This window comes from Balaenoptera physalus, assembly GCF_965194825.1.
Source record: "Balaenoptera physalus genome assembly, chromosome: 2".
In the NCBI taxonomy this organism is placed as follows: domain Eukaryota; kingdom Metazoa; phylum Chordata; class Mammalia; order Artiodactyla; family Balaenopteridae; genus Balaenoptera; species Balaenoptera physalus.
This window is the reverse complement of record NC_138883.1, coordinates 12753294-12765634: the sequence shown is the minus strand read 5'-3', so window position 1 is coordinate 12765634 and position 12341 is coordinate 12753294. Positions and strand designations below refer to the sequence as shown.

Below are 12341 nucleotides of genomic sequence, written 5' to 3'. Positions count from 1 at the left end.
TATTTATAAATCATATATCTGATAAAGGAGTTGTATCCAGAACATACAATGAACTTCCAAAAGATGTGACTAGATAATTCACCAAATGGCAAATAAGCACAAAAAAGGTTGTTCATTGTCATTAGTTATTAGGGAAATGCAAATTAAAACCATAATTAAATGTCACTCTACACCTATTAGAATGGCTAAATTAAATACATACATATTTATACATATTAAAATATATTTATATATAAGTATACATATATACATATTGTATAAATATACATATATGTATAAATGTATATGTATACATGTATGCAAACATACACACACACTTATATATACTAAGTGCTGGCATGGATCCAGATAACCTGGTGGTGAGAATGCAAAATGATACTGCTACTTTGGAAAATAGTTTGATAATTTCTTACACAGTTAAACTTACACTTACCATAGGACACAGTAATCCTACTATCTGGTATTAGCCAAATGCAACAAAAATTTGTGTTCACCACAAGAATCTGTATGAGAATGCCTATAGCAGCTTTATTCATAATTGCCAAAAACTGAAAAAATTCAAATTCCCTGCAACAAAATAAACTATGGTACATCCATACAGTGGAATACTACCCAGTAAGAAAACAAAAAAAACTACAACATAGTGAATCTCAAATGAATTATGCTAAGTGGAAGCAGCCAGACTCAAAAGACTACATATTTGATGATTCCATTTACATGGCTCTGGAATAAACGAAACAATAGGAACAGAAAACAGATCCATGGTTCGTGGGGCTCAGGAGACAGAGAGTTGAATACTGGTGGGGTAATGTTATTGGATGATGGAACTGTTCTAAATCTTGATTCATGATTACACAATTGTATACATCTGTGAAAACTTATAGAGCTAGGCACTAAAAACGGTATATTTTACTGAATGTAAATTATACCTTATTTTAAGATGAAAAAGAGAACAAATTGTGAAGTATAAATTAAGGAGGGACTCTTTTTACCTTCAACAGTTCTGTGTAGTTCAAACTTCAAACTGCCTTCACCACTTTCTAGCTATCACCAAATCTCCATATGGCTCCATAGGCCTCAGTTAAATCATTCGAAAATGGAGCTAACAACAGTAACTAACACATATTGAGTAATAAATGAATTTAGTTAGGTAAAGTGTTTAGAGTCGTGCTGAAAATATAAGAATTCAGTAAATGCTACCGGCAAGTTCTACTACTACTATGATGATTATTTTGCTACCTTTGCTGTTGATATTACATAAACTACCCTTCCCAAGATTTTACAGATACATAATACTCAAATTCATGGTATGGCAGCAAATAAGATATGATTAAGGAGTAAAAAGTGAATGAGCAAATATGGTCTCCTTCCCCCTGAAGATTTTCTTTCCTGATTTCTAGCATATTACTAACATTAGACCATTCTCTCCTATTACATTATAAGCTCAAATATATTTCTTTTTACTCAATCCAGAAGTTGTATCAAGATAGGCAGAGATCATTTGGTCTCTTTCCATAAAATACTTAAGTTTTCAGATCACCTTTTTTCTTGCCTGGGTGATCTTAGAATCAATGCATTTCTGAAATTAAATTTTATAAATAGAAGAAGTGAAAATAACAAGTGATCTTCACTTCTTCGATTGTCAAACTAATGTCAATATTAGGCCAAGCAGCTAGAACAATCCATCATTAGGCTGTACTCCCTTTTTTTTTTTTAAAGGAGTACAATTTTCAGGATGAATTCCTTGAAAAAAAATCACAAAGAGTTCTGATAGATTAATTTGAAAAAAACTGAGATGAATAAAGGATAAAAATAGTGATATAATCCATGTTAGCTGTTATAATGCTGGGGCTTCTTCTGCAGTCTTTTATCTTTGATGCTTCCTTATATAGAGTCTTTTCTATCCTTTCTGCCTTATTCTCGCTTTCCCCCTGTCATTTACTCTGTAGGACACACAATTTGGTTCGTCCTTTAACTTTCCCATACTTAGAGGGGTTTGCCTGTATGATCCCCCCATCCCACTGTCCCAATTCCTCATCACCTGCTACATTTGATTGGCACACAAGTGGGTGCAGGATCAATTCTAGACCAATTGAAGATACTCTCCTGGGGATTTGGAATTGGGCTGGTCCCTAGGAAATATATATAAAACTTTGACAGCAGTGAGGCAGCCTTAGGAAACTAGTCTGCATAAAAGGAAAAATAAATATAGATGTACAGAAAATATAGATAAGAGAAACGGTGAAAATATTCCCTGGGTTCTTGATGGTTCTCCATTTCTTACTTCTAATTCCTTCTTATAATCTGGCTTCATTTTTGTCTTTGGGTTCCACAACAAAAAGAAATTTACTCTTTTTCCTTTAGTGAGGTCAGGATGGTTTCTATTTCTTGCACCTACCGTATTAGAATAATATACCCTTTATCATTTTTAAACTATGGGTCTGTATCTCATGCCTGAAGATCTACTAGCTCAGTCCACTAGCTCAATACTCACACCTTCTGGAATTTGACTTTCCTGCTCCTTCCTTCTTGGTATTTACAGTAGTATACAAACTAGGCTGCCACATAGCACTTAATAGTAGACCCAATGGTAAACTAATACACTACATACTACATTTTAAAATTAATGATTCCATTTCATTAAAATTAATTGGTACCTGACTTTCTCAATACTATGAATTTCAAGTTCTAGAAAATGAGTTTACTTTAACTAAAGAATAATATAAATGCTATGTATGTCAGAACCATCTATCTATAATATAACTGCCAGGTAAAATACAGGAAGCCCAGTTAAGTTTGAATTTCAGATGAATCACTAGTTTTTAGTAAGTAGTATGTCCCAAATACCACAGGAGACATTAACATGAGATAACATAATTTTTTAACATAATAAATGGTTTTTATTTGATAAATTTGGCAATCCAGACCCATGTGTAAAATAGTGAATTCAGATCATTCTTACCTGTATTTTTTGTAATGTTTTCTCTGGGAATATCAATCAACCAATAAACTCGATCACTGAACTTGAATAAAGAAGACATCAGAAAACAGTGTTTTACAATGTTAATAGCAACACTTACTTTGGCATATTCTACCCTATATTTTAAAAACTAAAATTAAACAAAAACATCCAATGTATATGTCCTTTACCCAGCAATTTCACTCTTGCGAATTTATCCTGCATTATACTCACATATGTGTGAAATGAAATGTGTTCAAGGATATTTTTCATCATTGTTTGTGATAGTAGGAGATTGGAAATAACTAAAGTATTCATCAGTTATGTGTAAGAATATAGCCACGAAATGCAATATCATACAGCCAAGTTCAGACAGCACAAAGCTGAAGCATTACTGGCTTGATGTGTCAGAGGACAGAACCTGCTGCTGACAGAAAATTTAGGAATTTAAGAGGAAAATCCCAGGCACAAGGGAGCTTTAAAAATAATGATCTAAGAGTTAAATATAAACTCTTTCCATATCCTTGGGCAACACAAGTGCAGGCGAGATCCTCAGAAGGCCATGTGAAAAAAAAAAGTCAGCAGTGGAAGTTAGTAGAACTGAGCAGAGGTATCAGCTGCTGAAACAATAGGTAAGACATTTTGCAATTTGTGCCAGGGCAATTAATAGCCTTTTAGACCACCACCAACAAAAACATCAGCAAATTCTTGTAAGAAAATAGCAGAATCCAGAGTTGTTACAGCTTATTATCTTCAATGTCCACTTTTCTCCCCAAAATGACAAGACATGGAAAGAAACAGGAACATGTAACAGATATTCAGGGAAAAGAAGATAAACCATAAACTGACTCAGAATGAGTTCAGATACAGATGAAGATTTCAAAGCAGCTATTACAAATATGTAAATGGATTTAAGGAAAATGTGTTAATGAGGGAATGGATAGGAAATCCAGCACCGAAATGAAAAATACAACAATAAAACCAAATGGAAATAGTGAGGCTGAAAAGTATAACTGAAATAAAATTTTTACTAGATGAGTTCAATAGATTGGAGATGGCAAAAGAAAGAATAAATGAACTTAGGGCTTCCCTAGTGGCATAGTGGTTAAGAATCCGCCTGCCAATGCAGGGGACATGGGTTCAAGACCTGGTCCGGGAAGATCCCACATGCCACGGAGCAACTAAGCCCGTGCGCCACAACTATTGAGCCTGCGCTCTAGAGCCTGTGTGCCACAACTACTGAGCCTGGATGCCACAACTACTGAAGCCTGCGTGCCTAGAGCCCATGCTCCGCAACAAGAGAAGCCACCACAGTGAGAAGCCCGCGCACCACAACGAAGAGTAGCCCCTGCTTGCCGCAACCAGAGAAAGCCTGCGCACAGCAACAAAGACCCAATGCAGCCAAAAATAAATAAATAAAATAAATAAATTTATTAAAAAAAAAGAAAGAATAAGTGAACTTAGATATATAACAATTGAAATTATTCAATTTGAAAAAGGCAGAAAATGATTAAAGAAAAGTAAATGGAGCTGTAGAGATCTGTGGGTCAATAAAACATGTTCCAAAATGTGCCTAATTGGAGTCCCAGGCAGGAAAAGAGACAGAGAAAGGGGTAGAACATTTCTTTGCAGAAATAGTGGCTGAAGACTTTCCAAATTTGGTAAACTTACAATCCAAGTAGCCCAGAGAACCTGTCAGGGTAAATACAAAGAGAACATCTTAAAAGCACCCAGAGAAAAATAACACATTACATACAGGGGACAATAATAAAATTAATAGCTGACTTCTCATTCAGAAACAATGGTATCAGGTGACATATTCAAAATGCAGAATGACATATTCAAAATGCTGAAAGCAAATGAAGTCACCCAGCAATTCTATATCTGACAAAATAATCATTCAAAAATTAAGGTGACCACTAAAAAATTACTAGAATTTATAAATGAGTTCAGGAAGTTCAGGATATAAGATAAATATACAAAAATTAATTGTATTTTTTATACACTTGCAAAGAACACTCTGGAAATGAGAATAAGAAAGCAATTCTCTTTACAACAGCATCAAAAAGAATAAAATATTAGAAATAAATTTAACAAAAGAAGTGTGAAACTTATACTCTGAAAACTACAAAAAAGTGTTGAAAGAAATTCAAGAAAATGTAAATAAATGGAAAGACAACCCATATTCATGGATTGGAAGATTATTAAAATGGTGATACTCCCAAAACTGATCTACAGATTCAACACAATCCCTATTAGAATCGCAGCTGGTTTCTTTGTAAAAATTGACAAGTTTATCCTAAAATTCATATGGAAACTAGTGAAATTTATATGGAGACTAGCAAAAACAGTCTTGAAAAAGAAGAACAAAGTTGGAGGACTCATTGTTCTCAATTTCAAAACTTACTACAAAGCAGCAGTAACAAAACAACATGGTACTGGAATAAGGGCAGATGTATAGATCAAAGCAATAGACTTGAGAATCCAGAAATAAACCCTCACATTTAGAGTTGATTGATTTTCAGCAAAAGTGGCAAAACAATTCAGTAGGGAAACAGTAATAGTATTTTCATCAGATGGTGCTAGGATAGCTGGATATCCACATACAAAATAATGAATGTGGACCCCCCTACCCCACACCACACACAAAATTCAACTCAAAATATATCAAAGACCTAAATGTAAAAGGTAAAACTATGAACCTCTCAGAAGAAAACATAGGGGTAAATCTCCATTCCTTTGGATTAGGCAATGGTTTCCTATTTATGACACCAAAAGAATAAGCAACAAAAGAAAAAATAGATACCTAAGACTTCATCAAAAACATTTTTGTGCATCAAAAGACAGTACCATGAAAGTAAAAAATCAACCCATAGAATGGAAGAAAATATTTGCAAGTCATTTGTCTGATAAGGGACTTGAATTGAGGATGTATAAAGAACTTTTACAACTCAACAATAAAAAGACAACCCAATTAATAATCTATATAGATATCTTCACAAAGAAGATATTCAAGTGGCCAATAAACACTGTTGAGCAATGAAAAGATGCTCAACATCATTAATCATCAGGGAAATGCAAATCAAAATATAATGAGATAGCACTTCACACCCACTGGGATGGCTATAACAAAACAAAACAAAACAAAAAACAGAAAATAACAAGTGTTGGTGAGAATGTGGAAATTTGAACCTGAATACACTGATGATGGGTATGTAAAAGAGTCCAACCACTGTGGAAAACAGTCTGGCAATTCCTCAAAAAGTTAAATATAGAGTTACCCTATGACCTAGCAATTCCATTTTCTAGTTATATACAGAAGAGAAATAAAAAAACAAAATTTCCACACAAAAACTGTACACAAAAGTTTCTGGCAGCATTATTCATAATAGCCAAAAAGTGGAAAAAACCCAAATGTTCATCAACTGATGAATGGATAAACAAAATATGGTACCAAAACAGTGGGATATTATTTGGCAATAAAAAGAAATGAAGTACTGATACATACTATCACATGGATGAACCTCGAAAACATTATTCTAACTGAAAGAAGCCAGTCACAAAAGACTGCATATTATATGACTTCATTTACATGAAATGTTCAGAATAAGCAAATCTACAGAGACAGAAAGTAGATTAGTGGTTGCTTAAGACTGGGGAGTAGAAGGTAGAATGTGGAGTGATTGTCAATGGGTATGGGCTGTCTTTTGGAAGTGATGAAAGTGTTCTAAAATTAGATAGTAGTGATGGTTGCACTCTATGAATATACTAAAAACCATTTAATTGTACACTTTAAATAGGCAAATTGTATGGTATGTAAATTATATCTTAATGAAGTTGTTACCACCCCCCCCCAAAAAGGTGAAATAAAGACATTTTCAAGGGGAAAAAACTTCCAGAGAATTAATTGCCAGCAGACCTGCACTGTAAGAAATGCTAAAAGTTCTTTATGCTGAAGAAATATGACACTGGATGGCAATTTATGCCTACAGAAAAAATGAGGAGCAGTGGAAATAGTAAATATGTGAATAAAAAGTAAAAAAAAAACCCACATGAATCTTTTTCTTTTCTTCTCTTAATTTCTTTAAAAAAATGACTTTAAAAAGTATAACAATGTATTACTGGGTTTAAATCACATACAGATGTAATATTACTGGACTAGCTGTTTTTAAAATCACATGCTAAAAGGAAGAGTATTCTTCTTGTTAATAACAAACCACAGAATAAAATAAAATGTAATTACCAAGGTTAAATTAAAGTGAAAGATGCCCGTATATGTACTATTTATGATTCCCAAGCTTGGAGCAAGTCCTCCTGATGTGAACACGCTTAGAAATTCCTTTGAAGTAAGCTCAATTTCAGATTGGAAAAAACACTGGATTTTCTTTAGGAAAGAGAAAAACACAAGTAGTGACAATTTGATGGTGAGAAGCATATTTTACATTAATTTGAAAGTGAGGAGAAATCTATGAAAAGTAGATGCTGCTGAAGATTGCTATCTCTAGTAATTCCAGTCTTTAACTTGGAAAAAAAATCTATTTTGAAAAGTACACTTTCAGAACCCATCAGCCTATTATGCTAGTGTCATCATAGGTTTCAATTCATCCTATAATAATCTTTTCTGTCATAGAAATGGTCATAGAGTTATTATGTTTAACAAACACAGACTCAAAGTCACATGCTATCATATGTAGAAATTCCTATTTTATTAAAATCATTATTTTGTGTCTAAATAAAAAGGCAAATGTATAAAGCAAAACTCATTTTACTGCATTTTCATTGAATATTTCCCAGTTTTGAGAAGGTATATGAAAAGGTAGCAATCACAAATGGTGGATTTCCCTGAATACCAATATGGAAAAGAAGAGCTTCATCTCACTTAGTTCTCCTAGTAGTTAAGATCACTCTGGGCAAGTTACCTATCTGAATTTCAGTTTCCCTATCTATAAAATGGGGAAACATATTCATTCCAAAGATACTTACTGACCCCTTACCATGAATCAGGCAGTGTTATAGGTGCTGGTAAAACAGAATTGAACAAAACAGGCAAAAATCCCTGACCTAATGGAACTTATTTTCTAATGGGGCTTGGCAGGGAGATAAACCCAAACCCTTTTCCTTTGTCTTACACTTCTGCACAATTTATTGCACTTTGTTAAGATGTTATATAAGCTCCCAATTCTAAGGATCCCTTTGAGTTACTCATTGTTGAGTTCTCCCATGGGTATGTGCATTGCATGTATAAATAAACTCTGCTTTTTTTTGTTTTGTTTGTTGTTTGTTTTTGTTTTTTAGGGTTATTTTGGCTGTGCCGTGAGGCTTGCAGGATCTTAGTTCTCAGACCAGGGACTCAACCTGGGTCACGGCAGTGAAAGCGCCGAGTCCTAACCACTGGACTGCCAGGGAATTCCCAAACTTCATTTTTATCTCCTGCTTAATCTGTCTTTTGTCAGTTTGTTTTACAGGCTCCAGCCACTGAACCTAAGAGGGGAGGTTCAGTACTCCCCTACAGTACTTATCTTACAGAAGATTAAATGTCATAAGGAACATAAAACATTTTGAAAAATGCCTGACAAACACTTTATAAATGCTAGCTATTATTTCTACTAATATTTCTTCTAGAACTACCACATCACAACTATCCAAAAAGTAGATTATACTTCCCTTTCAAAAGGACAAAACTGAGGATCAGAGAGGTTAGGTAACCTGCCCTAGGGCACACATACCATATACGGCAGAACCAAAATTTGACCCCAGCTCTGTAGTCTCTCTTCCTCTAGAGCCCATTCCTTTTCCAAAATATTTAATCACAAATAGGAAAGACACGTGTGACTCAAAGGGCTTGCACTTCACAATAGTTGTAAATAAAAAACTAAATATACGTTTGGCATATTAAGAAGGAACAGGGAACTAAGTCAAAACAGACTTTAGGATAAATGTATTTGTCCTCATGGGGTGTTTTTCTTTGTTTTGTTATATTTATCATAGATTTTTAGACAATCTGTGCAATTTTTATTAATTTATGTTTTTGTTAGCATTTGTTGCATGACTATCTTAACAGTACATTTTATTTTGTTGTGTTTTTAAAAATTTTGGCATTATTTGAATCAAAGGAGTCAAATAATCCCTTACCCAAAATGACACCTGCAATGTGGTACTTGTTATAAAAGGGAAAGATTCTTTCCCAAGGTCATGTGAGGTAACGTTCTTTCTCTAACAGGCTACATCTGTCCAACTTCAAATGGACAGATCAGAACCATAAAAAATGAAGATCATTACAGCCAATCTTTTAAAAAAAGGGATGGAAGCATCTTAAAAAAAAAAAAAAAAAAAAAAAAAGCAAACCACCCAGGGTGTTCAATGGCTAAATGAAATATTTTACTTGATCCAAGTGGAAAGAATTAGAAAGGATAGAAAGGATTATTTGTATCAAATTTCACCTCCCCAAGTCTGAAAATAGTAGAAGGTATTTGAAAAGAGTACAGTGCTACTGGTTTCACCTGTGCACTTAAAAGGAATATGAGGGGTTGTAGTACATGCTATTAGTGGACCTTACCAAGTCATCAGAGGAAAGATACAACTTGATTATTTCATTCTTTTGGGGGAACCCTTGGCTAGCACAAGCAAAGCGTTTCTCCGTATCACCTAAATAATAAAAACATATATATATATTTTTAGGTCACTAATGAAGAATTTCCATTAAAAGAACCATATTTTTTAAACAGAAAATATTTTTTAAAGTATAAGAATTATAATTGTATATTTTAAATTCACATCACTCTAGATAAAGTTTAAATCTTCCACTTTATTTTTTCATTTTAAAGATACAATGTCAGGACACTAAAAAGGAAGGTTTGACTGAGCACTAAAATAAAATATAACACGTGCTAGGCTATGATACAAATTTTCAGAGGTGGCCAAAAACCAGTTCTTCACTCTTAAACTCCTCAACCTTGGTGAACAAATAAAAGGGACAGAAGTTGGAGATTGGACAGTGAATTTATGTTTTGATAGAGAGGTACTGGTATGAAGGTGACTCCTCTCCCCAAAGGGTGGGAGTGTTGGGAGGAAGATCCCTCCTTCTTATCTTGTTCTAAAGTGAGTCTCTCTGGGGATTCCATGGCAGTCCAGTGGTTAGGACTCTGCGCTTCCACTGCAGGGGGCATGGGTTCGCTCCCTGGTCAGGGAACTAAGATCCAGCATGCTGTGTCATGGCCAAATAAAATAAAATAAAACAGAGTCTCTCATAGACAGCATAGAGTTGGATCATATGTGAGTATTTGTTTTTGTTTTTGCTTTTTTTTTTGATCATGTGTTTTTACCCATTCTGCCAATCTCCCAGTTTTGATTGGGAAATTTAATCCATTTGTAGTTAAAGTGATTACTGATAAGGAGAGACTTACTTCTATCATTTTGCTATTAGTTTTCTATATACCTTATAACTTTCTTGTCCTTCATTACTGCATTACTGCCTTCTTTTGTATTTAGTTGATTTTTTTTTGTAGTGAAACATGTAAATTCCTTTCATGTATATTTTATAGCTATTTCCTTTGTGATTACCATGGGGATTACATTTAACATCCTAATGGTATACTACCCTAATTTGAATTTATAGCAGCTTAACTCCAATAACATAGAAAAACTCTGCTCCTTTAAAGCTCCATCCCCACCCCTTTCAGTTGTTGATATCACAAAATTATATCTTTAAATATTGTGTGCCCCCAAAACATGAACTAATAATTCTTTTGAATGCATTAGTCTCTTAAGATATGTAGAAAACAAGATTTGGAGTTACAAACCAAAATTACAATGATAGTAACTTTTGCACTAATAATTTTTTTCTTTAGATGTATTAGTCTCTTAAATCATGTAGAAGATAAAAAGTGGAGTTACAATCCATTGTTACAATATAATTACCCACATATTTACCTTTATTTCTCCCTATGGCTTCAAGTGACTGTCTAGTGTCCTTTCATTTCCCCTTGCAGGACTCCCTTGAGCATTTTTTACATGGCAAATCTAGTGGTAACAAACTCTCTCACCTTTTGTTTATCTGGGAATGCCTTAATTTCTTCCTCACTCTTGAGGACAGTTTCCCCAGATATAGGATTCTTGGCTGACTGGTTCTTCTTTTAGCAATTTGAATATATCAGTCCACTGCCTTCTGGACTCCAAAGTTTCTGATAAGAAATCTGCTTATTATCTAATTGAGGATTCTTTGTGTGTGGTTATTCACTTCTCTCTTGCTGCTTTCAAGATTCTCTCTTTATCTTTGGCTTTTGAAAGTTTGATTATAATGTGTCTTGGTGTAGGTCTCTGTCAGTTCATCTGGCTTGGAGTTTGCTTAGCTTCCTGGATATATATATATTACACATATTTATGCCTTTCATCAAATTTAGGAAGTTTTTAGCCATTATTTCTTCAAATAGTCTCTCTGCTCCTTTCTCTCTCTCTTCTGCTGTTACTCCCACAATGTGTGTGTTGGTCCACTTGACAGTTTCCCAGAGGTCTCTTACACTCTACACTTTTCTTCAACCTTTTTTCTGTTCCTGAGACTTGATAATTACAATTGTCTTATCTTCAAGTTGCTGATTTTTTTCTTCTGCCTGCTTAAATCTGCCTTTGAATCCCTCTAGTGAGTTTTTCATTTCAGTTATTGTACTTCTCAGCCCCTGCATTTCTTCTTGGTTTCGTTTCAGGTTTTCTATTTCTTTATTGATACTTCCATTTTGCTCATACATTGTTTTCTTGACCTTCTCCACATCTTCTTTGGTTTTGGGAGCAACTTTAACATGGTTGTTTTAAAGTCTTTGTCTAGTAGATGTGCCATCCAATCTTTTTTCAGGATAATTTCTGGTGATTTATTTTTTTCCTTTAATGGGCCATACTTTCCTGTTTCTTTGTATGTCTTATAATTTTCTGTTGAAAACTGGACAGTTGAATCTAATAGTGTGGTAACTCTGGAAATTAGATTCTCCTCATTCCCCAGGATTTGCTTTTTTTTTGTTACTGTTTTTGTCTTTTGGGTTTTTAAAAAATTGTTGTAGGCTGTCTCTGTATCAAGGATCAACCTCAGGTGTAAATTTAAGGTCTTCTTAGGTCTTTTATGAGCCTGTGTCATTTTTCCCTGGGCATGTGTGGTCACTTTGTAATTTATCCCCTTAAATGCAGTTTTTTTTTGTTTTTGTTTTTTTTGATAGTCTTTAATGTCTGGCTCCCAAAGAGGAAAAAAATGAAAAATGAAAAAGGGGGTAAAAAGGGCACCCTTTAAGTCCCTTGAAAATCTGTTCAGCTGAGGGAGAGAAGCTTGCAACAATGAGGGGAGGTACAACAACAATGGCTGCCTGCCTCTTTGTCTGCACCTCTGTGATCAGAAGCAGCA

The 12341-nt window shown here is 34.2% G+C and overlaps 1 protein-coding gene across 1 annotated transcript in view; it reads right to left on the bottom strand.

Annotated features, from left to right (window-relative positions):
- Positions 1 to 12341, bottom strand: part of CATSPERB (cation channel sperm associated auxiliary subunit beta) — a 170760-nt gene that overhangs the window by 133294 nt on the left and 25125 nt on the right. Inside the window, exons 3-5 of the mRNA XM_082451224.1 lie at positions 9516 to 9604; positions 7203 to 7343; positions 2963 to 3023 (exon numbers count right to left, since the gene is read on the bottom strand). Of these exons, the coding sequence (XP_082307350.1) occupies positions 2963 to 3023; positions 7203 to 7343; positions 9516 to 9604 (291 nt within the window). The remainder of the gene's footprint in view (positions 1 to 2962; positions 3024 to 7202; positions 7344 to 9515; positions 9605 to 12341) is intronic.